We start from the raw sequence: 24,392 nt of genomic DNA, 5'->3' as shown, positions 1-24,392 counted from the left end.
GTTCTCAGGCGAGATCTCAAATACACTGTCTTTAGATGCTCGGGGAACTATTTTGCACAAATCAATGGTCTAGCCATGGGACAACGGTTGGCGCCAGCGTTCACCAGTGCTTTCGCTATAATTATTGCACCGATTTCGGAAACACGACCTTTGCTTTATTGCCGATATATCGACTACTATTTCCCTGTCTGCTCGTCTGAAGCAGAGATGAACAATTGTTTCAAGGTAGTAAATGAGCAGTCGGTCCATATAAAGCTCACACGGGATAAGCTAAAGGAGAATGATTAAACTTCCTCAATGTCCAACTACATATTTCAGACAGAGGACGCACAGGACAAAATGGTACCATAAACCCAGTGATGAGAATATCGTAGTTCACTTTCTTCCTGCTCATCTCATACATGTTAAAAGGTCGAGATATGTTTCGCCTAGCCACCTCTGTTTGCACTGGAAAAGAGGAAAAACAGGATCCTATTGCTTGCTAGGAAAATTCCACTCAATAACGGATACAAACCTATGCGGCCTATGAGTAAACGAGCACAAACTCTAAACAAATCTGGGAGAAAGTACCCTTTTGTGTACCGCTCATTTCCGATGAGGTTGGGGTTGCCTGCCATTTGGGGGTATCTGAGGAAAGCTATGTTGAAGCATCTGTGGCTATCATAGAGCACCCACCCAGCACAAAAATCGAAGTGGAGCATTCTTTGGAGATCCCACCAACAACAAAGAAATTTCTTTTTCTAATGTATGTCGCCTTCAGGTTCCTTTTAAAGTGGTTCACCGCAGGACATCCGCCGGAGTGATCTGATATTGACATACAGGTCCAATTCTCTGTCTTGACGCTTCGTCCTAATCACGTATCCGTTGTGTGGTAGCTAAGTCAAGATAACTTTGCGCCAAAATGTCGTGAAGATGGTTGATGATCGTTGTTTGGTCGCATCCAAGTGTCGTCGACAATTTACGAGTGGTTGAAGTCAGTAGGCTTTGTTTTCAAAACATCGCGCAGGGTCTCTTGCAGGGTTTCGTTGCAGGGTGTCCAGAACGAGTTCATTCTTCAAACGATATTTTTCTGACCGGTCGATTGAACTCATGATTGTTTTGCACTGATGTACGCGCGCTCACATGCCCTAGAGGTAAAGCTTTGAGAGCCTTCTGCCATATTTTAATAGTAAGTAATATGAGATTGCTCTAATAGCGGTTCCGAGAAATTTTAGAAAAAAGGAAAATTTTATTCAAGACTTTCTCCTCAGTCCAATATGTGTGCGAATATAATCACATATAGAAGACGGCCACCGCTGAAATCCTGAAGCACTTCGAGCATAACACAACCTCTAATGATATGATGGTCGGACTAGTTCAAATCCTCGTACAGAAAGGATAGAATATCACAAATCAGTCGCGGTATCGAATTCCTGCTGATTCCTCGTCTTGGACAAACTCACTTGAGTTCCTCTGAAAAGACAAGGATTAAAACCCAACAGTTGTTTTACTTTGCGAAATACAACACCTAGTTTGATTTAAAAAAAAAAACCACGTATAGCCAGTTCAAGTCACCGCACAACCAGCCATAGCAAAACGCAGTCGAAACTGGTAGCTCCATCCCACTTCAGCCGGCTACACAATTTGCACTGGGTTTCAGGTGGTTCTGATCGGATTATATCGTATAAAACTACATATGTCTTAGCATCGTGGCGTTTCTCACCTCGACAGCCGCCATAAAGGCGGTGTGACTTATGCGCTAATTGCTGAGCTGTTTTCAAGAGTACTGTAATCACTCATTACTTTACAGTGTGCTCCGCCCACATCGCAGTCTGCCGCCTCCAACGTCTGCGGCGCTGAGGGTCAATATAGACTTGGAAAAAGCAAGGAAGCTTTCAGAAAAAGCAAAGTCATGGAAACCTTTTCCGGTATTTTCATTCTATTTATATGCATTTGTTATTTGCATCAAGAAAAAGGAAACCAAGCAAGAAAGGCGTTCAAAAAAATTGACCGTATTCCTTAAGTGCATTTGAGCTTAATGAATGAATACATCTTTGAGTCTTAATTGGGATTTGTGTGGAAAAGTAGACAAGAAATAAGCGAGGAAGTGAGAAATAGCTCCTTTGTGAACTCAGGCGCCTCATTGCTGCCTCGTTTTGGCATTTGTTGTCGCTTCCGTGGACTTTCTTCGCTTTCCTTGTGCACTGAATATGATAGTAGCACCAATCCTGTAATCTCCACTTTCGCTCCTTGCAAACCTATATGACAATAATTACAGTTGCGACTCAGACTTTTGCGCTTTAAGCTGTTACGTTGAGCAAAGGGAAGTCACTAAATCTTTGGCTATTACGTACCCGAAATAAAAGACAACAGTTTAGGTGTAAAAATGTATTAATAATAATAGCTAGGAAAAAAGTAGCACAAAATTCATTATGAGCTAATATTGATGTTTCCAAGAAAAAAAAATGGTATGTTTAGCTGCAAAGCAGATAAGAATTTACTACAATTTATGATGCTCTGCAATTTATTCAGAAACCTGAGCGGCTTTAAATCTTCAAATGAAACATTCAACTATTGCATTTGGAAGCCCTTTCACACATTTTACGTTCTACATCGCGATTCCTATACAATCCGAGCAGGTCTCACAGGAATGTGACACGCAGCGAGGGGGAAGAGCGGTTGGGCAACGCAATATACAATGGATAATATGAAACTTCGCCCATTTTCTAAACATTCTATAACAACTAAACCTCTCTGTACATCAGTTCCATGCTGCATGGTTACTAACTTCCAAATGTGTAGGAAGTCTACGTTATTTCCTACACACACATACACTCCCCCACCATATACACTATACCCACTATAAAAGCTTTGTTAGAATCTGCGGTTTGATTGCCTCACACTATACAGACGTGAATAGGACCACGTGGTCTTCGTAAAGTCTTTTTCTTATTAATTTCTTGTTACTTCCAGCTTTTGCTTGTAGGACGCTTTCAAGATTATGGTTTGTAGCGATTTATCCTTCACCATTTTTGTTGAACAGTGAACGAAAGGAATTCGCAGTACCCTTAATATTAGTAAAATCCCTTTCCGTCAGCCACTTAGTTTCCTCTTATTCTATACATCTCATCTCTTTCAATTAATAGGAGTTATTAGGTTGGTGGAAAAGAAATGCAGGTTTTCATGAGTTTCAACACTATTTTTTTTGATAAACTAAGGCTTTTTTACGAGGTATTATACATTGTTGGAAAGCTTATTATATGAGTTTTCGAAGTATGTAAATGGAATTTAATTCAAGTCGCTTATTATAGAAATAATTTGGTTTTTATTTTCAGATGTCTAATCGCAATTTTCGTCAAATTTACTTCTACGAGTTCAAACTGGGCCGGACTGCCGCTCAAACCGCTCGAAATATCAACGAAGAATGGAGCCAGGGAAGTATCAACGAATTCACAGTACAACGTTGGTTCCAAGTTTCGTGCCGGCAACACCAGCCTCAAAGACGAACCACTTGGCAGCCGTCCACCAATACTTGATGACAACTTATTGAAGGCGACAGTCGAAGCTGATCCACGCAAAAATTTCCAAGATCTATTTGAAACAAATTGGTATGACCAAGAAGCTTGACAAGTGGGTTCCACATGAATTGACCGAAAGTCAGAAAGATCGCCGTTTTGAGATATCGTCGGCCCATCTTTTGCGCAATGAAAACGATCTATTTCTCGAACGGATTGTGACTTGCAATGAGAAATGGATACTTTATGATAACAGGCGACAGTCTGCCCAGTGGCTGGACCAAAAAGAAGCTCCATGACATCACCCAAAGCCGAAAACTCACCAAAAGAAGATTATGGTTACGGTTTGGTGGTCTGCAGCGGGTATGATTCATTATCTTTCTGAACTGCGAAGTTTATGCCCGACATTGATCAATAGAAAAAGAGCAATCCTACTTCATGACAACGCTAGACCTCACATCTCATTGATCACACGGCAAAAGCTGCATGAGTTGAACTATGAAACTCTGGATCATCCACCATACTCGCCAGACCTTTCGCCTACTGACTTTCACTTTTTCAAGCACCTTGATAACTTCTTGAGGGAGAACCACTTCAGAAACTAAGACGATGCAGAAACTGCCTTCGATGAGTTCATTGCTTCCAGAACTCCAGACTTTTATGATATTGGCATTAAGAAGCTCGTTTCTCGTTGGCAAAAGTGCGTTGATTGTAATGGAGATTACTTTGATTAAATAAATTTTGTTAGGTCTGAGTTATATTAATTTAGATTTTAGGTAGAAAAACCTGCATTTCTTTTGTACCAACCTAATAGATCCTGCTATACGCTTCGTGTACTTGTGATTAGTTAGCGTTCTTGTGGGGCGGATTTTGGGATTTTACTGCGACTCCAATCAAAACAAACGCTATTAATGCACAATTACACAGGAAAATGGGAAGTTGAATCACTACAAGGTAAATTTTTAGAGACGCTCAAAGGACAAAACAAACCAAATAAAATGGACTTCGGAAAGACTATACTATAGGAAAGTATGAAAAACTGTAAATGCAAAAAAAAAAAAACAAGAGAAAATGAGGACCAGAGAGTTCTTCAAGTACTGTGGAGAGCCCTCAATCCAAACCATCATCAAAGACACCCCGACGCAACATTTCTACACTAACTCTAGCTAAATACGTTCTCATCGAGGGCAGCATCCTTATTTGTGAAGCTATCAATTGAGCGCTCATTAATAATTTTCCGGATAAGAGTGCCGCAAAAAGGCCATTAAACTCCTGCGATACCTTACTTCGTCTTTTAAGCAGCTAATGAAATGTGCAATTATACTACTAACACTGTAGTAGGAACTTCTGCTCTGATAACCTCCTTCATGGAACGAAAGCAACCTATTCATTCTTCGAATTAACCATGGACTTCTGCTTTCAATCGCCTGAGTGATTTCTCTTGAATCCAAAAGATTATCAATAATGTCCAATGCCTCTTCCTGTAAGATGTAAAATATTTTTCGACATGTTTTAGTTATGATTCAACTTACCAGGTGTGGACATCGGTGATTGAAATCGAAGGGAGGAATTGAGGATGACCCATTGAATCTACAATCATATTCTGAGCGATCGTCCCTGATTCCTTGCCCATTAGCATTTTCTGCAAATCGATTCGGACAATTTCCACCATTACGAAACAGATTTTGTTCCGTACAATAAATAAAACACGCTTAGCAAAACGAAAGAATAGATATCTTTCTCTAGAGATTTCTTTCAGTTTCTTATAAAGTTATTTGTCAGTAGCAGTAGTTTGGTAAATCGTGATTATTCCAGAGAATGCTTGTCACGCCCTATCTGACTTTATGAGATTTTTCTTTTCTAGTCCCAATTTCGTGAGTGGGTGGAATCAACGGAAGTAGGTGAACAGAACTGTCTTACCTTCACAATATTTCTAGTACATGTGTCACCGAAATATCGACTTATGCTTGAACACGCTAGAATTAAAAGCAGCATGCAACGAATCTGACGTGGTGAGAAAATGGGCGAAACTAGCTGGAGATGGGGTTGTACAATAGATTGGTCGATCCGGGATGGATCCGATCACCTTTTCCTAATCTTTGTTTAAAAAAACGGCAAGGAAACTGCGAAAGTTCATTCTTTTTTTTTTTTTTTATTTGTCTTGTCGCAGCAAGAATACCATTTTAGCAATAAGATCAATTTCTGCCTGCCCTTATCACCGATAACGCTATAGGGCTAGTCTGGTAAATGCGGTCTCGAGCAGCCTATTCATTGGTTTCAGTCTGTAATGTTCTGGGAGAAGACCTCACTGGGATCATCTACCCTCTGTGTTCGCATTAAAAACACCAAGGGGGAAAATATCGATGCACTCCCCAGTTCACCGCAACAATGTTATAAAACGTTCCTTTCTGCATCTGTCACAATTCTATCGTACGAACCCGAAATAATAAAAGGAAGGCCTACCGTACAACACCTCGTTCAAGTATCATACGGCGCTTTTTTTTTTTGTTTCCTTATATCCTAGGATCAGACTTGTTCTGGATGAGGCATTTGAAAGGATATATTGCAAATGTTCTTACTTTCCAGGCTCTGACGAAGGCGACAACTCCGAAACGTTAGCCGTAATAAATTTTGTTAACAATCTTGGCTGCTGCTTAAATTCGACTATCAACAAGGCAAGGAGACTGCTTCAAAGGTACTTTAGAAATCTCTTCTATGCACACCCCGGTCCCCTCAGCAGCCTATTCATTGGTTTCAGTTGAATATTCTGGGGAGAAGACCTCACTAATCATCGACCGCTCGCAGGTGAAGATGCCCATGTGGCGCGTGCACAAGGGTGTGGAACTGCAACAGAAATCTCCGTAAAAAAGGTTCCTTTCAAGCCGTTTTCAACGACGATTATATATATATATATATATATATATATATATATACGTATATGAGCGGAACCGCCCCTGTCCCGCAATCTACAAAACCATCTCCAGCTTTTCTCGCGGATTCTCTCACTACGTCAGACTCATGGTGTACTCCCGGTGAAGACAGAAAACCTCTTCCGCCTTGTTGAGCTTCTCGATCAAGTCGTTGGCGATAACGTTCGCTGTCGTTAATCTTGCATTCCGGAGATAACATCTGTAAAATATTAAATGTAATGTAAAATAATACTTTTTGTGTCAACATATCAGCAGATATCCAGGAAACAACAGTGAAAACGAACCGGAAATTCCTCGTAGTTTTCCAATTGCCGTAACAACTTCACTAATTTCCACGGTCTGTGGTATGGATTAGCATGATTGAATTCTAACAAGCATACCATTCTGTAATGAACACAATCCTGTTGTAGATTCGTTTCTCACAATCAAAGCAGTTTTGAAGCGTTACGGAAAGAGGACAGAGAGTGGGAAAGTCATCTGGTAATCCAATAAACGGTATATCATAACGCAAAGAAGCAAACATTTCTCCAAATACTGTAACTATTCAAAACTGTTTTAAAAGTACGATTCTTAACGGAACTGTTTCTATTTGGTATAATTTTCTTCCAAATCAATATTTAAAAAAAATATCTAGAGTGTCAAAAATCAGCTCGAAAAGGGATGACAGAAGAAATCTCCGGAAGCTGAGAGAAGTATAAGAACACGAATGAAGAATGATTTGAAGCATGGTTGCAGAGATAACCATTCTTACACAAATTAGTAAAGGTATATTAGATTAGGTGACATATGCGAGACTTTTCTCCCCAATGAATAAAAGAAGGATAAAGTGCACGGCGTTTATCAATCCGCTTAAGATGCGCCGACGCGTCCACTTCAACTCAGAATCGTTTGAGGTTTACGAGCGCGTGTCTACCCTGAACAGTGACTTGTGGGGGCTAACCGATGTGTCAAGTCAGTGTTTTTTATCTTCCCTGACAAGTCTGGTAGCAACATATCGACCCAGAAGAGAAGAAAAGCTTGATTGGTACTAGGACAACGTCGAACCTCCGATCCGATATGGATGATAATTCCACAAAATCCTTGTGAATACAATGAATATAAAATGACAAAAATCGCTTTTTCGTTTCATATGAGAGCTATGTTTCTAAACTGAAACTGCTTCGTATAATCGGATCAAAACTTTCGCTCTGACTTCTGCAGTTCGACTGAAGCTAGCGATGGTCCACTTCGATCGCTGCTGGTTCCAGCGTACCGCTTTGAGTGCACCCGCTTACGACACTGCGAAAGGTTTCACATCGTTTTCGCCCGACTATATTAGGTTCGTGCAAGAATAATGCTTCTATATCAATACAACTTCCAAATTCTTCTTTGGATACAAAATTGCTTGAAGTTGACTGATCGCCTTAGGGTGCGCGAACATGCTCGACGTTAATACAGAATCGCAGAGGTCTATGAACACCTATGTTACCTAAGCAATGTCTTACTATGGTCCAATTCGGTATCAAGCCACTGCTTTCTTTTTTCTCGACACGTTTGGTAAAATTTTGTTAACTCAGAAAGGTTGAAAGGGGTGGACAGTTTTGAGCGCTGTTGAAAGCGCAGAAGTATGGAGACTTACCATTACAGCACGTGCTGGTTTTGAGAAGTGTTTATACAAGGACTTATTTTGAGTCATCAAGCACTAATTTTAAGCAAAGCATAAAGTGTTGATCCCTTTGTGATGCGTTTACGAGTATGATATCAATTCAAAATTATTCGACGTCTATGAGCGCAGCTGTGGTCAGCCGATGTATCAAGTAAGTGCTTCTACGCTCCCAGACAAATCTGGTACCAGTTAATCGACAACAGTGGAATGAAAGGCTTGGTTGGAAATAGCGCGCTTTCGAACCATCGACCTTAGAGCCGTAAACGAACCTTTTATCTACTTCGCAAAACCCGCCCCTACTTATTTGAACAACTAAAAAAAATCTCACCGTTGAAATCGAACTGAGTAATAATCTTCAGGTGTCATAACGATATTCCCAATATTGGTGTGCTCGAAGATTATATTACCATCACTTTCCTTGAGCAATTTTCCTTTGCACTCAATTTCGATCTGCAACGGAGGAATGTAACCTGACGGTAAATACTTAAGTTGTATAAAAAAAACAATAACTACGTCACTAACTCTTTTTCATCCCATTAATGCCTTCTTTATCATGAAGAACAATCATTAGAAATTCTCTGTCGAAGTTAACGCAGAAGCGAATAGAACAAAAAAAATTCAATGAGGAATTTTATTTTCTTGAACAATCGCTCACCCATAAAGCATCCAGAGCTTTATATAGATTTTATAGGCAGGTTGGTGAAGGTATTGATTTTCATTTTACTTCCACATGTAAAAAAAATAAGAATATGGATGTGTTTTGTTATAGTGTGCCTGCGAGGTTTCTAGATGGAACCTTTATTCGCCTGACGTTTCGGCTTTTTGGCCGTCTTCAGAGGCCTAAATAGATGACTGGAGCAATGCTACGTTTATCCCGTCAAGTGCCTCACTACTCTGGGTCACTGTTTCGATAATCGTTCAGGGCAGTGAAAACAGAAACCCATCTACATTGAAAATAGTTTTACGTGTTGTCCCACCGGATGTGGTAGCACGCACTTGTTACTCAGTGTACCAGCGGATGAGTATTGCTGTGTGTAGATCACCAACGACGATATATTATAGATGATTTGATCTACGCACAGAATATCAGGCGGTTATAGGTCACAGAGCGGTACAAGTGGCAAGAACTCATTCGTTATCGACAAGTATTCATTCCTATTATTCATTGAAGGGTTTCTTTTAAGAATACAAAACGCCTCCAACGTCTTCCTTGCCGATATTTCTGTTTCGTGAGCCAGTATAACGCATTTCACATCACAATCGTTTCCGTTGTGAGCCTCATGTCTGTGCCTTCCTAGTGGTGTTATCAAATTTTTTCGTCGCTTTCCTGCCATGTGTTCATTAATCCTCACTTCAACATTCCTACCGGTCTCCCCAACGTAAGTTGCATTGCATAACAAGCTCTCAATCTCATATATTACCCCCATTTTTGCGCAGTCGCCTGTTTTTCCGTAAGGACGAAAAATTTTGATAACACCACTAGGAAGGCACAGACATGAGGCCCACAACGGAAACGATTACGATGTGAAATGCGTTATACTGGCTCACGAAACAGAAATATCGGCAAGGAAGACGTTGGAGGCGTTTTGGATTCTTAAAAGAAACCCTTCAATGAATAATAGGAATGAATGCTTGTCGATAACGAATGAGTTCTTGCCACTTGTACCGCTCTGTGACCTATAACCGCCTGATATTCTGTGTGTAGATTAAATCATCTATATCGTCGCTGGTGATCTACACACAGTAATACTCATAAGTTGGTACATTGAGTAACAACTGCGTGCAACCAGCCGCGCCATATCCGGTGGAGCAACACGTAAGACCATTTTCAATGTAGATGGGTTTCTGTTTCCACTACCCTGAATGATTATCGAAACATTGACCCAGGGTAGTGTGGTACTTGACGGGATAAACGTAGCATTGCTCCAGTCATCCTCTATTTAGGCCTCTGAAGACGGCGAAAAAGCCGAAACGTCAGGCAAATAAAGGTTCCATCCAAAAACCTTGCAGGCACTCTATAACAAAACACAGACAGAATATGCCGAGGTTTCAAGACAAAAGAACATTCGAACTACTAAGAATATGGATTTGATAGATACATCATTTGATATATATCATTTGATTATATATAATACAATATATACACATATATCATTTGACAGATATTATATAGATATATTGATAGATAATTCATCTTTCTACAGTAGAACTAAGGACTAGATCACAGTAGAGCACTAGTCAGCGCCTTGAAGAAGACACAAGTACACATCCAGCTTAACAGTTAAAAAAAACAAAAAAAAGAAACTAGAGCAGTTCAAATTCGTACATACCCATTCTTTTTACTACGAAGTATCAACTAATCAGAACATGAGATCAGATCACTGTTTGTAGGGACGTTTCTCACCTGTATATCGTTCAGAAAGCAGTTAGTGTAGGCCAGTGGATCTGACATCTCGATTACTTTCTTTACAATGAAAATAGGTTCAACGCCTTCAAAAAGGTCTTGGAACAAGCTTAAATAAAGTTTGGATTAATAAGTAAGAAAAAAAACAAATAAATGTTACCGAAGAACAAAGAATTCTGAGATAACATATGACTTACTGAACCCGCGCATAAAACCAATCCCCTTCTTTCAACTCATAACCTTTGAAGGATATGTTTATCACATTGACTCTTCCGAGCGAAGGAGCCCATGCTTCGGAAAATCTCTTCTCTTTCTTTATGAATAACAACAGAGCGCTGTCAGATTCCTAAATAAATAGAAGTGGCGATGTCAAAAGTTACATGTAATAGACAAAAAAGGAGAGTAACTCAGCTGAATGAAAAGGAAAACCTTTCTAATTTTTTGTAGAAGCAAATCGCTTCTGCCTTTCCACAGCATCAAAACTTTCAAATAAGCATGACAGCTCAGTAGAAATGATTTCATTTATGATTTAGCGTCGTGTACAGTAACAAAGTTGCGTAGTTTTCAAGTGTTCACCGTAGCGTATATAGCTTGTAGCTACCTCCACAGCAACGTTGGAGGTAAGCAAGTCCTATAAAGCGGACCTCTACTGTGGACCCTTTGAAAGCGCAATGGAGAGGAGCATGCAGATGGGACTGTGCATTTTTAGTTCGCAACAAACATCTGCAACTTTTCTTCAACAAAAGAAAAAATTGGAACACGTCTAAAAACGCAAGTTTTACTAACACTATTTTGGGCGGTACTGCACACACCGCTATGGGTAGCGAGACCCTCAATTTAAAGGCAACATACCACGAATCCGGGGTGGTACCGATTTCAGGTGGAGTACCCGTAAACGGGGTCGTAGATTATGGAGATGGGGTGGTTCCGCTCATTTCTCCCTGCATCACTGCAAGAATCCGGCCCCTGAATGCTGTTTTCTTACGATGCCTTCTGTTGCAGCGCGCCACCCTTGCACGCGTAGCGTCCCTTACTGCCTATCGGGGCAGTCCGAATTGATTTTCGACGAATCCCAGGGCAGAGGCGGCGCAAGGGGTGGAGCGTTGCAATGGATAGCGTCGTACAAAACAGCATTCTGGAGGCGGCTGTTTGCAGTGATGCAGGGGAGATGAGTGGAACCACCCAGGTCTCCATAATCTACGACCCCGTATACGGATGCTCCACCTCAGATTCATGGTATGCTGCCTTTAAAGATTTTTTCCAGTTGTTTTTTTTTCATGTTCACAATCCACTCCATAAATTTATTACAGTGACACCAATTTGTCCTTGTCTTTTCTCAGCAATTTAGAACGTATCTGTACAGTGCGGGAGGATGTTGGAAAATTCCATACAGAAAAAAAACAAATTCTTAGAGGTTTTCTATTGTTCCATGAAATCATTTACATTGCGCATGAAACCTGAGATCGGATACCATTACCTGGATGGCTATTTTGAGCTACCACCTCTACTCGAGCTATGTTTACGATTTTTTGAAATGACTGAAACCAAAGAATAAAGGAAGGTACTCGATTGTGAGACACTCTGAATTAAAACCAGAGCAGAGACTGTCAAAAAATCGTGACCTCCATTCCGCTTCGCATTATTCTTCTAAAGGAACTACGGTAGACATCTGTACGATAAGACTCCCGCCCCATTTCGCTTTTGAGGTGGAAGCCAGCCGCTAATTGCGCTGCAATGACATACTCAGAAACCACTGCCGAAGTGTTGAAAACAGCGTCGCTTTAGAAGCAACTGTTTACGTAATACTGCACCATAAATCAAGCTATTCTGATTGTGCTGCAACCATTATGAATCTCCACAACACTGGCGATGCGAACTTTTCACTTTTTTTAAAAGCGGGCATAAGCTCAAGGTTCATTGGTAACTGGAGGTTTGTTCCATCCTTAGTATTTCTGCAAATAAATAATAGTCCAATAAACCGAGCATGCCTTTTTCTTATATTCTCTCATCAGATCTGCTCGTTTGTCTTTACGAAGACGGTTGGGTCTCGATCCAACACACAAACCGTTTCCTTTTGGATTTCCTTGACGAAAAGTGAACATATTTGCTGCAATAATAAAACCGTTCATGTGCAGAATTTGATTAATTTTGTCTAGAGCGTAGAATAATGACAAACCACTAATACTAAGCATCGGCTGAGTCAGTTCAACAGGAGTAGCAGTAGGAGGCTGGTTTTTGACAGCGCAAGTTACCTTGTACAACTCCTCCTGGAAGGATTCAGTATGATGGGTCAATAAAGATAATTAGGTCAGCCCATGAACAATGCGGTCTTCTATACCTCCTCTATTAAAAAAAATAATACGGACGAAATCTTCTAAAATTTAAGTGGTGCTGTCTTCGATCTGCTACAATCTTCCTTACCTTTCTGCTAGACTTCCAATGGAATTCTCGGAAAATTCACATGACCGAGATGAAAAACTCCAGTGGCGTTGGAAAAACGCATTATTCATGGGATGACCCAATATTGGGCAAGATGCTGGGGAGGGGATACCTGATCCTTAAATAAACGCTGCCTACATCTTTCACTGACAGACTCATCTGTTACGGGTTTTAAAAGGTCACAAATACGAAAGTTGACGCCAAGAGACTTTGCAACATCTGATTTATCCCTGAATAAGAAATTAATTAATTAAAAAGGTTAATTAGCTTGAAATATGTTACTATTTGTGTTCTACATAGTATTCTAATATGTAGCATAGCAATAGATGCGCGTACATTTCTAGCAAATCCCAAAACTTTTAAGTAAATGAAAACGATAAGAATAACAACTAAGTACAGGATTGAAATCAGGGGAATTTCCAAATTACTCAAACGACTTAATTTCGAGGACCCTTCTCTATAGTCGATTCAAAACTGCATGAATCACAAGTGTAGTTGCCGTGCATTTGCGTATGCGCTCGGAACTGCCCGGTGGAAGCAGCAGTTGGAACCGAGTTGGGACCGTCGCAAACTGCAGCAATGGGTGTTGCCAACAAGAATTTCACCACGCTCCTAGCCGCTATACTTCACCGAAGCGCCTCTAGAGAGGCCGCGTACGCAATTGCTACGTGCTTCATGTCGTTTTGACCCAACTATATCTTCTCTCCTAGGAATATCTGCTACTTCTCTTTTTTTCTCACAATGATCCGTCGACTCTATCACTTGACTCGAGGAACTCCCCAAATCGACGTTGATAGTTCGCTAGTGGGATAGCTGAAGAAATTTTCTTCGAAAGGTTCCTACTGTGCAAAGCGTGAAGGTCGTGCGGCGGCTGTTCAATCATCGTAAGTAGACGTAACGGCTATAGTCATGGAAACAGTGATTTCCTGTTCTCGGATTTTAAAATGTCACTCAGCGAAAGGCACAAGCATTAAATTCTACATTTTAACGAAAATCATCTTCTGGGATTCTTTATATGTTAGTTCAATATTATAGAAGCAAGCCAGTGGGCAAACAGTTGAGTGTCAGGCATGAAAACAGGTTCAGTTAGAAAGGACAGTGCTATGAAAGGAGATAGCAAAAGGTAATTGGAGAAAGTAAACGCTTTAAATTCTGATCATGTGTACGGTTCTTGAGCGGGGAACTGGACACCTTTGAAGGACAAAGGAAAGGGTTGACGGAATTTATAACATTATCAAAAAGGAAGAGCTAAGGAAACGGGATTTGGAAAAACGGTGCTTACGAGATGGACGATACTGATACAGCTACGAGGAGAAATAGTGTAATAGATACAAGAAGCTAAAAAGTAATAAAATAATTGTAACTTACTGGAACTGCTAAAACGAACAAAAAGATGCTAGAGACACCCAATACTGATATATCTATACATCAAACGCAAAGCAGATATTGGCTACAAAGGCAAAAAGTCGCTTCAAAAAAAATAAAAAGCTAGATTAAAAAGGAAAATAGACTACGTAAAAAGACACTTTTCCAAATTGAAAATTGACGGATTCGAAGGCATAAAGAATACCCACAGCTGATTCCTCTTCCTTTTTTCTACGTTCTCAGTTCGCCATTTTCATTGCTTTCGCAGCGTTGATGAATTGGACTTGACTTAAGTCGCTCAAAAATATGAACCTATTTACATCAAGACATAGATATAAATAGATTCAAAGTTTTGAACTATATCATTATAGATATCAAGTAACTGCTGTTTCGTGTCGGAAACGTCGAAGATAGAACAGTACCATGGTCATATGCATTCACGTTAAGAACTTTTATTCTATCTTTGCAGTTTTCAAAGCAACCCAAAATAAAAATACAGCGCAAGAAACAACAGATTCATGATATTACTTGCCTTCGAACCCATGTGCAGTATATCTGCGATCGTTGAATGCGATCTTTGTCACCGGCTAGCACTCGTCCAAATTCCTCCGACCAGAAGATGTTGCCTTCGTAACTCTCATGATGAGGACAAGAACTAATGGCTACGTTACTCTTGATCTGAATCAGCATTTACTGTTGACGACATAATGGGAATAACGACTAAAATCGGAGTAATTTTGGGAATTATGAATATGATTAAAATAATGAAAGTTCACAAGTTTTCCTAAACATTTTTCCCAAAACCCTCGAATATCGAGATATTTCATTCTGACAATTACAGTAATCACTTCTCATTACATTTGCCTCACGGTCAACTAACTACAACTTTGTACGTAGTCCATAAGCCTTACGCCTCTTCCATTAAACTATCCTCCTAGCTTCCCACGGAGAGCGAATTATCCAAGTTTCTTGTTGGTAGAATCAGGTGAAAATGACTGAAGATTGGTGCAATTGTGTAGGCGGCTGCGCTCGAAGCGGTGCGGTGGAGTAAGCGATTGCAGTCGAGGGGAAAACCGTCAGCTCCACTTATCTCTGCTGTTCGAGCAAAAGTCCCACCTCGTTCGCAATAGTTTCCTCTACCGCGGAGCATTTCGAGCACCCGCCTACGCAACTGCACAGGGCTTCAGTCTTTTTGACCCGACTATATGTCAAAACTATGCTAAGAATAGTCACTGTTAGATCCTGAGAGAAATGACAGCGATTATCTATTTATTCTATTGCCTGTCGTGATACTATTTCGAATTTCTATCAGTAATGCTCCCCTATCAGATATATCACACTGCAACAGTTATTCGTTTCAAGGATTTCTCGTTAGTTCCGAAAACACAGCGTATCAAATCTCATTTCTCAAAAGATGAAAAAAGGTGAACAGCTTTGCAAGCTAACAGCTTGTTTCCAAATCCAAATCAGTTAAATCAACTCCAATTCACTGCTTTCAAATTACATCCTTATATACAAAGTTTTCTACTGTTTTCTCTAACCAGTTTTTCTTTGCTTCACCCTTTTGCTTCCCATGATCATTATGGTCAATGTAGAGATTTTGAAAGAATTTTTTCCAACTTCTAACTAAACCGTTATCATGACAATTGGAACAGAAGCACGTGAAGATGCAATTTAACACTCATAACTGAAATTAGAACTTGAAACGTGAACCATTTTGACCACCATGACTTTTGATGAAGACGACATTATCAAAAGGTCAGGTCAAAAATAAAGTTTCAGCAAAACTTCGTCGCAAAATTAGAAAACGCAAATTTGATTTATTATAAAATGAAAAAAAACTTCACGTCTGAACGAATGTGAAAAAGTGGCTCACTTAGCTTACCCTAACAATACCATCTTTGCCCAACCCCACAGACGTGTCGAAATCCGAGTTTTCTAGTATTTCATAGTCTTTGACATCAGAAATACCACTTTCATCCGTTGTTGTAATGACAAACTGCAATCGCCACGACTTGAAAGCTCTGAAGACATTACGATGTTAAAATGCAACATCTTTTTCAGCAATTTCTATATTGCGTTTACCACCAAACTAGTCATAAGCACAAAACAAAACCAGTTTTCTGAACCACTCCTATTTCTCACCGTCCATCTGGCACTCTAATTTGGTGAAGTTGTCTATTTCGTACAGAGTAACACTCAGCAATGCAAACATCGCCAGCTTGCCAAGTGTCAAGACAGACGGCGCGGATTACTTCACCTAAAATTCAAACAAGAAGAATATCCAATAAAAATAGAATAATGATAGTAACGATAAAATTCACCCAGGCGACTCGGAGGAGTGAACTCTTCTTTTCCACTAGGCAACATTGGAGCCATTTTCACTTTTCTATCCTTTTCTACAAAAAGAAATCTGGCGCTGCTTTTCTCATCGGGAAAAAAAAATTCTGATCATTAATAGCTTCAAACACCGAGTCGTTCTAATCCTCACCTTCCATGATATCGGTATGGTGCAGCAACTTCCCTTACAGCATGTAGTAACATATAAAATGAAGCACTACACTGGCCTTAGTAGTGCGGAAACAACGTCCCTATCTACGACTGAATCAACTTCGGATCGCTAGAAAAATCACTTAAAATGTCTACACATTCACACGAGAAAAATTTGAATAAATTGAGATAACTGAGAAAAACGCACCAATTAGGAAAAACTTTGGTCGTGACGAAAGAACTCGTGGAGAGGCTCCAGTCTGAAGTGTATTATATGTCTCAAACATATCATGCATTCATGGTAGGGTCAAAACGAAATTAAAGGTATCACCCCACGAATCTGAGGTGGTACGGGTTTCAGGCGGGTAATGCCTATGCAGTATCGTAGATTGTGGGGAAGAGGGTGATTCCGTCATTTTTCCTTGGGCAGGTGTAAACGGACGACCGGAACACTGTTTATTACGACGGCTTCAGTTGCAATATGCAACCTTCGCTTCTCGCCCTTTCCTGCGATTCGTCCGAATGGGTTTTCCACGAATCGCAGGCGGGGCGAGGTGCAAGGGTTGCGCATTGCAACAGAAGCAGTCGTAAGAAATAGCGTTTCGGTCGTCCGTTTATACCGATACAGGGAAAGATGATGGAATCACCTTCTTCCCCACAATCTTCGACCCCGTATAGGCATTACCCGCCTGAAACCAGTACCACCCCAGATTCGTGAGGTGATGCCTTTGAGGACGCGCAGTTGCGTAAGCGGCTGTGCTCGAAGCGGTGCTGTGGAACGTAGCACCTGGAATCGAAGTGGGATCATGGCAAAGAATGCAGAGATTGGTGGTGCTAGCGATCGTTCCACCACTATCCTAACCGCTACACCCAGTCGCTTACGCAACTTCACCATGCTTTATGTCGTTTTGACCCAACTATAGTTGGCTCATGGCTGTACTGCATATATTACACTAACACAAAATCCTTTAATCATGAGTTGGCTTTTTAGGGGAGGTGGGAAGGGGGACGGTCGTTAGGTACCCGCAGCCGAATAAGTGCCTGCAGAAGAGGCTGTCGGTAGGCCAGAGCAGGCATATCTTAGTCCACCTACGATCACTAAGCCACGCCCATCCATCACTACGTCACTGAGATCATATGCCATGTTTGTATTGCAATTAAATGATAGAGTTGACTTCTAGGAATTTTCAAAGAACGAAAAAGTACCAACGTAGCAAGTGGAAAAAGACGTAGGAAATTAAAATGCTAAAATGAAGAAAGAACGTAGGAGAGTTGTACAAGAAAAAAAAACAACAGAAAACAGAAGCTGAAAATTGAAAACGTTCCAAAATAGAAGTTAAAAGGTGTAGAACCGAGAACCTGGCTTTTGAAAGATGTAGATGAATGTGTGAAAAAAAACTGTATAGAAGATATAGATGTACATTTATATGTATACAGCCTATTAAATCCATGTAAGATACTGCAGTAGTTTGTAAAAGTTTCGATTTGTTTGTTTTACATAAATAATACACTATTATTTTCTATTTCTGGGATTTCGTGTGCAATCGCTCGATGTATCTCTGTACGTAAGCGATCGATACTCCGTACAGAAGCAATATCAGAGATAACGTGCTCCTGCGAGGCATGTTTCCCACCTCATTAGATGATAAGGGCCGAAGATGGACGACGTGATGGGCGGGGCGCAAGGTGAACGCAGCGCAATGCTCTGCTGACGCTATTAAAGGCATCACCCCACGAAGCTGAGGTGGTACGGATTTCAAGGGGAGTATTCGTATACGGGATAGGAGACTACGGAGAGGGGGGTGATTCCGTCTATTTCTTCCTAATTGCCGTAAAAAAACGGCCCGGAAGATACGGCTTCAGGCGTTTTGCCGCACTTACTTTTGTACAGGGAGTTCGCCTGGAGCGCGCCAGCCTTGTGCGGCGCGGCATCTTCCGGGCCGTTTTTCGCAGCAATTAGGAAGAAATGGACGGAATCACCCCTCTTCATAGTCTCCCATCCCGTATACGAATACTCCACCTGAAATCTGTACCACCTCAGATTCGTGGGGTGATGCCTTTAACTGCTGCGCAGAGCAATTAACGATAGCCGTTGCCAGTCGTTTCGCCTAAGGATAGGTTGTCGCGGAGGCTGCGGGTACCTAACGACACGCACTCGGCTTTTGAGTGGCGGCTAGCAGTTTCATTTCGCCGGCAACCACTCAAAAATCCACATTTAGTTGAAGAATGTCGTGAGCTATTTCCTCGAAATGGGAAATGCATATAAAAATAAAAAGCATTATCAAAATACTATATATTGTTCGATAGAGAACTTCTCACCCTACAAAACAGTTCTATTTTGTCTTTCTTGATGTTTTAGGTTTACTAATTCTAGTTTTAAAGACCATTAAAATGGGGTGTCAAGTTGACGGAAGGTGCATTTTTTACACATTAAACTCTCCGCAATTAATCGAAGTGAAAGAACCGTCGAAACACCTTGCAAGATTTTTATCGTGCATGCAGGGGATCGAGTGAAACACGAAAATTGAAAAGCAAAAAAGATTTCAAAAAAAAAACAGAAGTGAAGGAAAAGTTGGCGACGTGGGAAAATTACTGAGGGATGGTAGGAAGTTGATGGTAAATATGGGGATAACGACGGGTCAGGGTACGCTGCCACCTAATTTGTAATAGTTTCTGTTTTCAAAAAAGAAAAAAAAAAGTGGTGAAAAATGAACTTTTCGTCAGCCCCAACAGTCAAAATCTTGTAGACAAATCTATTTTATGCATCAAACTAACTTTAAGAGCGTTATTCGTTGTTTGTGGAAACTTCCTTCAATTATCAGCTTTCATCATGGATCTCGCTCATTAGAAGGACCACAGCTTGTTACTCGCAAGGCTGTGGCGCCCATGGTAGCGGGCAAACTGGGACCAAAAGCGACATTGTGCTGGCTTGAGACGGAGGTGCATACAAGGGACGGACTCTCTGTTTCTGCTGCACCAGGATTCTAGACCTATAATACCTATAGTGCAACCAAGTGACTGCGAAGCGCAAGCGAGGCGGCCTGGAGTCGAATCCAACAAAAAAGCTCCACTTGTCCACTCGAAAGAACGCAACTTTCTTCAACAAACCTGTGGAACTAGAAGCCTGCGACAATCTCACGGGTTTTAAAATTACACGCATGTCACAGCAATAAGAAATAGTCCTTGACTCCTGAGGAAAGCCTAGTACGTTAGCGTCAGGAAGGATGGGTTGCAAGAGTCATCCATGCCTATTAGGAAAAGGATTAGGATGACGATCTCTGCTTATAACTGACGCACGCTTAAGTCGGAAGCGGTCGTTGAGGATCTGATGGTGCACGTTAGCAAGTTAGTTAAGTACGACACCATCGAACTGATGAAGACGAGATGGCGCCGTACGTGAAATTGGAGAGGAACTGTTCTTAGGAACTTTCGACGTATAGATGTGTTGGTGCTCTAGTCAACATTAGAATGGCAAAGAGCATAGACTTTTTCGAACAACTTCCGACCCAAATCGGACGTTAACGGATGAGAAGATGTGTGCTCAACTCCGGCTTTGGCAATCTTCGCCGCAATCTCCAACATCGAGCTACGAAGAACACAAAGTTGATGCTTCCTATACTCAATGAAGCAGAAGACCTTATCTTCTAGAAGGTCGTTGTTTCAACGCGAATATTGGTAGCAAACAGAAAAAGAGCTCGGCTCACGCAGTAGTCTCCTGGTTACTGAGGGCGCAAGAAAGAATGTACCAGTATGCTGAATTCAAGTCCTGCATCAACGTTTCACTTTCCTTAATTACGGGTCACAACGAACTGAAATCTGGTTCTGTTGCGTAAGCGGTTGCACCTTATGTGGAACCCTCGCTGCCCTAATAAAACTGCCGAGGTGAGCAATAACTATTCGAGCAAGCAAGGGTGCTACATCGAGCGCATCTCGCATACATAATTTCATTAGGCCTCAGTTCTTTTTGACCGGAGTGTAGCGCTTAACTGTCTTCATATAATGAAACTTGTAGCAGTTTCTAGAGAATAGAATTCTTGACAGTTCATGGTAGCAGTGGTTCAGTACACGACATATGTGATCATTTCCATCAACCGCTCTGTTTCTGAACGCAATAGACATTGACATAACAGAGTAACGAGCCTACTGTTGGTATACAAAGAAAATGAAAGGCACGATAGACATCATGTTTGTGCTCTAAACTTCATCAAAACTTCTACATGATAAGGATGTTATGGGGGAAAAAATAAGCATTTGCATTTTACGCTCTCTATGTAGAGAGAAAGCAGTAAAAAAAATAGTAAAGTTGTGATATTTTCAATGAAATTTTCATTGGCGCTTCAACACGAAAAGAAAACGATACAATGGACGCTCTTATAAAGCTAAAACCAAACACACCTACGAGAGACTGGGAGAAACTGTATGCATGGATTATTACCTGCTAATAGAGACTCCCGTTGAAATAATCATTTTACGAAGAACGTCTTGTTTATAAAACAAATATTTATTAATTTTCCATTGCTCGACAAACAAACGGAGAGTCGAGTTCAAAAGAGATAGAGTAAAATACTCGCACAGTTGGAAATTTTACAAAAACATTCCAAAGAACGATTCACTCATACTGACAGTTGGTTTCCGCAATGCTCCAATCGCCGATAATAGTCTCCTAAAGCAAGAAATTCACGCTCATTTACTGATTCAGAGTTTAACTCAATAAAGAATATTTTATGTATTACAATAATATAACTCATGTTATAATTCGCTGTACCTGCTTCCCTAGCATAACGCCTTCGTCAGCGTCAACAACTCCTAGCTCGAAGTCGTTGTCCGCACAACAATCGTGATAAATAGTGAGCTCGAGAGCTTTGCGAAGAACAGCTTCTGCTTCCGCACGACTCAATTTCTCTCCCTGGAGAATGATCAATTTTTTTTGCAGTCCAAGCTATGGTTCTGTAGAGATAAGTTTCACAAACAGATTTTGTGACTACACAACCTCATAATCAAGTAGACAGCTCCACTGATTGAAAGCATATCAGAAGTGATTTTTGAGGACATGAATATCCAAGTATGAATTCGATAGACGACAAGATGGGCTTCCGATTAATTGAATACACGCTATTTCCTCCCACTCTCTCCTCTCCCTTACTTTCTTTCTCTGCTTCTGCCTATCTTCGCTCCAATAACGAAAGATTTTGAACGTCCATGCAGTGGGCCAAAAATCGCCTAAACGTCAAGCAAAAGTAGTATGAGCATAAAGCTATGCTTACAGGTTTTTGACCAATGCGACGGTGAAAAAAAGCATAGTGAAGATGTCGAGAAAAATAAACTTTGGCGCTGCTTCATTTGGACCATTATTTTCCAATCTAAGTCATGGAGCAGTAATGATCCCATTCGTCAGTTGCTTGGACTCCCGTCGAGTTACGGTATGGGGGTCACAACTGAGGACACCTCACGGCGACAATACCGATTTTGCGCAGCGATCACAAGTCACCGCAATTATCAATTCGTTCAGTTGAACTCAGCCCAGGACGAATTGATAGCTGCGTTCACTCGCGAAGCGAGGAGCTTTGCAAGGGCCAAGGTGTGTAGCGCAAGGTTCCTGCATAAAATGTAGCCCGCACAGAATGCATTCAACATGCCTGCCCCAACGCACTCCCTTCCTCGCTCATCGCTCCTACTTCATTCGCATGTGAATGACATCCACGCTGTAGAGTACATTCGGCGATAACTCTAAGCAGCGATGATAATAATCTCTGCTGTTCAAAGGCAGTGTATCATGAAAAACTGACGTAAAAAAACTGGCCCCAATCAACTCCCTTTAATCTTCCTGAAAAACGGCAATGGAACCACGCTCGCTCCCACTAGGTCCGTTAAAACGGACCTCTCGTACACTCGTGCAAGTTGGAACTCGCCATCTTCGTACATGCTCCCGATCTCCTCATCAGCTTATTCATTGGTTTTAGTTGAGTAGGTTGACAACCATACCTCATTGATCTTTTATAGCGCTCGCACGTAGATGCAGGACGTGTACGAAGATGGCGAGTTCCAACTTGCCTCAGGGACGAACCAAGTTTTTCACGCCATTTTTTTTTACAAATACACAATATTCAGTATACCATTTTTCCATTGAAAAAAGTTGTTGAAGAGAGTCAATTTTTTTGTTGCAAAGATCAGGGAAAATCGAGTAGAACTAGGCTCATGCTCGTGATCTAGACCCTAACTCTATACTTTTCTACAGACTTCTCAACTAATTCAGTCTCGTGATACGCTGTCTTTAAAAAACATGCATGAGAATATGATATAGACAAACTCTCTCTCAAAAGAGGGAGCCTAGCTATCCCCTCCATTTCGAAATAAAGACCACGAGCATATAATAAATCTAGCAACACTATCATTAACCGAGAAGCATGAACACATACATAGGATGTGATAGTTGACAATTTTCAGAAAGGCTCCAAGAAAAGGAAAAAAGCGCACAAGGTATAGTTGAAGCCACTACGCTTAGCATAGTAGAAAAAAGATATCTATATGCTACCTTTTTTCTCCACTCATCTTCAACAGCTTGGTTAAGCAGCATTGCAGCAATTCCCGTAGCGACATGCTTTGTTTGATACGCCACTCCCTACAAATACGCAATATTCAGTAAACGAGGACTTTTTCCGTTAAAAAAATTGTTGAAGAGAATCAAAATGGCGGAAAAAACAAACAAGACCTTCTGAGTTATAACACCAATAAATGGAATGCTTGTTTCTTTGTTATTTTTCTCTTCATCTTCTATGCCAGCTACAATCAATGTGTTCCATAGAGGGTTCATTCGTGTGCGGCTAGAAAAGCACAACTTGTAGTGGTGATCTAGCAACCCAAAGGAAGTTACCTACCGAGCATACATCAAACTTGTCAAGTAGCCATGTAGAGCTTTAGGAGAAAGATCCTGACCAATCATTTTCCAAGTGAGTACCTGTAATAAAAGGCCATGCGAACACCCATAGTAGTACAGCAATGCTGAAGTACGCTGTACTACGAACCTGCCGCTCGATGACGTTTTGTAGCCATTGAAAGTCAGCATGATCGCCACCAAAAGCAACAATGATGCTGTTGTTCACCTTATATTGACGGGAAACATTCTAGAACTATTTGTTATGAATGGTGTTGAAAGTGTTAAACAGAAAGCATACACTTACCTTGTACCTAGCAGTTTTTCCGTATGATACCACACGATCAGTCATTAGCACCACACCTCTGTCGTATTGCACCGCAATAACCGAAGTGCCAGTACAAGTTGGATTTCTAAAATCATTAGTCCATTGCTGCACAAAAAAAGCAAACAAGAAAACTTCATCTACGCAACTACAATATGAACAAGGTTCAACTCACAAAGTCCTTTGCATAGTTGATGCGATTTCTCCGTGCAATAAGTCCAAACAAAGCTAAAGCAGAACATTTTGACAAACGAAAAATGAAACGAAAGATGAGATGGAGGTAAAGATATGACAATAACATCATCGCAAATACATGATAGTTGAATAGAATTTCATCCATGTAAGATATCCAACAACTACCCGCACAATAAATAACATCAACAATGATAGGTCTATACCGTGGAATCCCACTTTTCTACGTCCACATTC

The 24,392-nt window shown here is 40.8% G+C and overlaps 2 protein-coding genes across 4 annotated transcripts; both read right to left on the bottom strand.

The window, feature by feature from the left end:
* Window positions 1-1,392: 1,392 nt before the first annotated feature.
* RB195_006976 (uncharacterized protein) lies at window positions 1,393-17,911 on the bottom strand (the record flags this gene model as incomplete). Of its 2 annotated transcripts, none has more annotated exons than XM_064180359.1 (16): window positions 1,393-1,452; window positions 4,826-4,975; window positions 5,027-5,136; window positions 6,542-6,623; window positions 6,709-6,808; window positions 8,398-8,519; window positions 10,474-10,582; window positions 10,671-10,819; window positions 12,462-12,580; window positions 12,650-12,740; window positions 13,025-13,142; window positions 14,810-14,955; window positions 16,163-16,301; window positions 16,423-16,537; window positions 16,602-16,676; window positions 17,791-17,911. In XM_064180359.1, the coding sequence occupies 16 exons, from the start codon at window positions 17,909-17,911 to the stop codon at window positions 1,393-1,395; spliced, it is 1,806 nt and encodes a 601-aa protein (XP_064037238.1). The 2 variants fall into 2 exon arrangements, with proteins under 2 accessions (XP_064037238.1, XP_064037239.1); XM_064180360.1 differs by lacking the exon at window positions 17,791-17,911 and adding an exon at window positions 16,769-16,775.
* Window positions 17,912-21,376: 3,465 nt separating this feature from the next.
* RB195_006975 (uncharacterized protein) lies at window positions 21,377-24,303 on the bottom strand (the record flags this gene model as incomplete). Of its 2 annotated transcripts, XM_064180357.1 has the most annotated exons (9): window positions 21,377-21,430; window positions 21,533-21,673; window positions 23,300-23,386; window positions 23,477-23,588; window positions 23,643-23,722; window positions 23,790-23,888; window positions 23,946-24,051; window positions 24,139-24,191; window positions 24,277-24,303. In XM_064180357.1, the coding sequence occupies 9 exons, from the start codon at window positions 24,301-24,303 to the stop codon at window positions 21,377-21,379; spliced, it is 759 nt and encodes a 252-aa protein (XP_064037236.1). The 2 variants fall into 2 exon arrangements, with proteins under 2 accessions (XP_064037236.1, XP_064037237.1); XM_064180358.1 differs by lacking the exon at window positions 24,277-24,303 and having other exon boundaries at window positions 24,139-24,152.
* Window positions 24,304-24,392: the final 89 nt, after the last annotated feature.

This window comes from Necator americanus, chromosome I (assembly GCF_031761385.1).
Source record: "Necator americanus strain Aroian chromosome I, whole genome shotgun sequence".
Lineage (NCBI taxonomy): Eukaryota > Metazoa > Nematoda > Chromadorea > Rhabditida > Ancylostomatidae > Necator > Necator americanus.
Note: the sequence above shows the minus strand (reverse complement) of the source record. Positions and strands in the feature narration are given on the sequence as shown.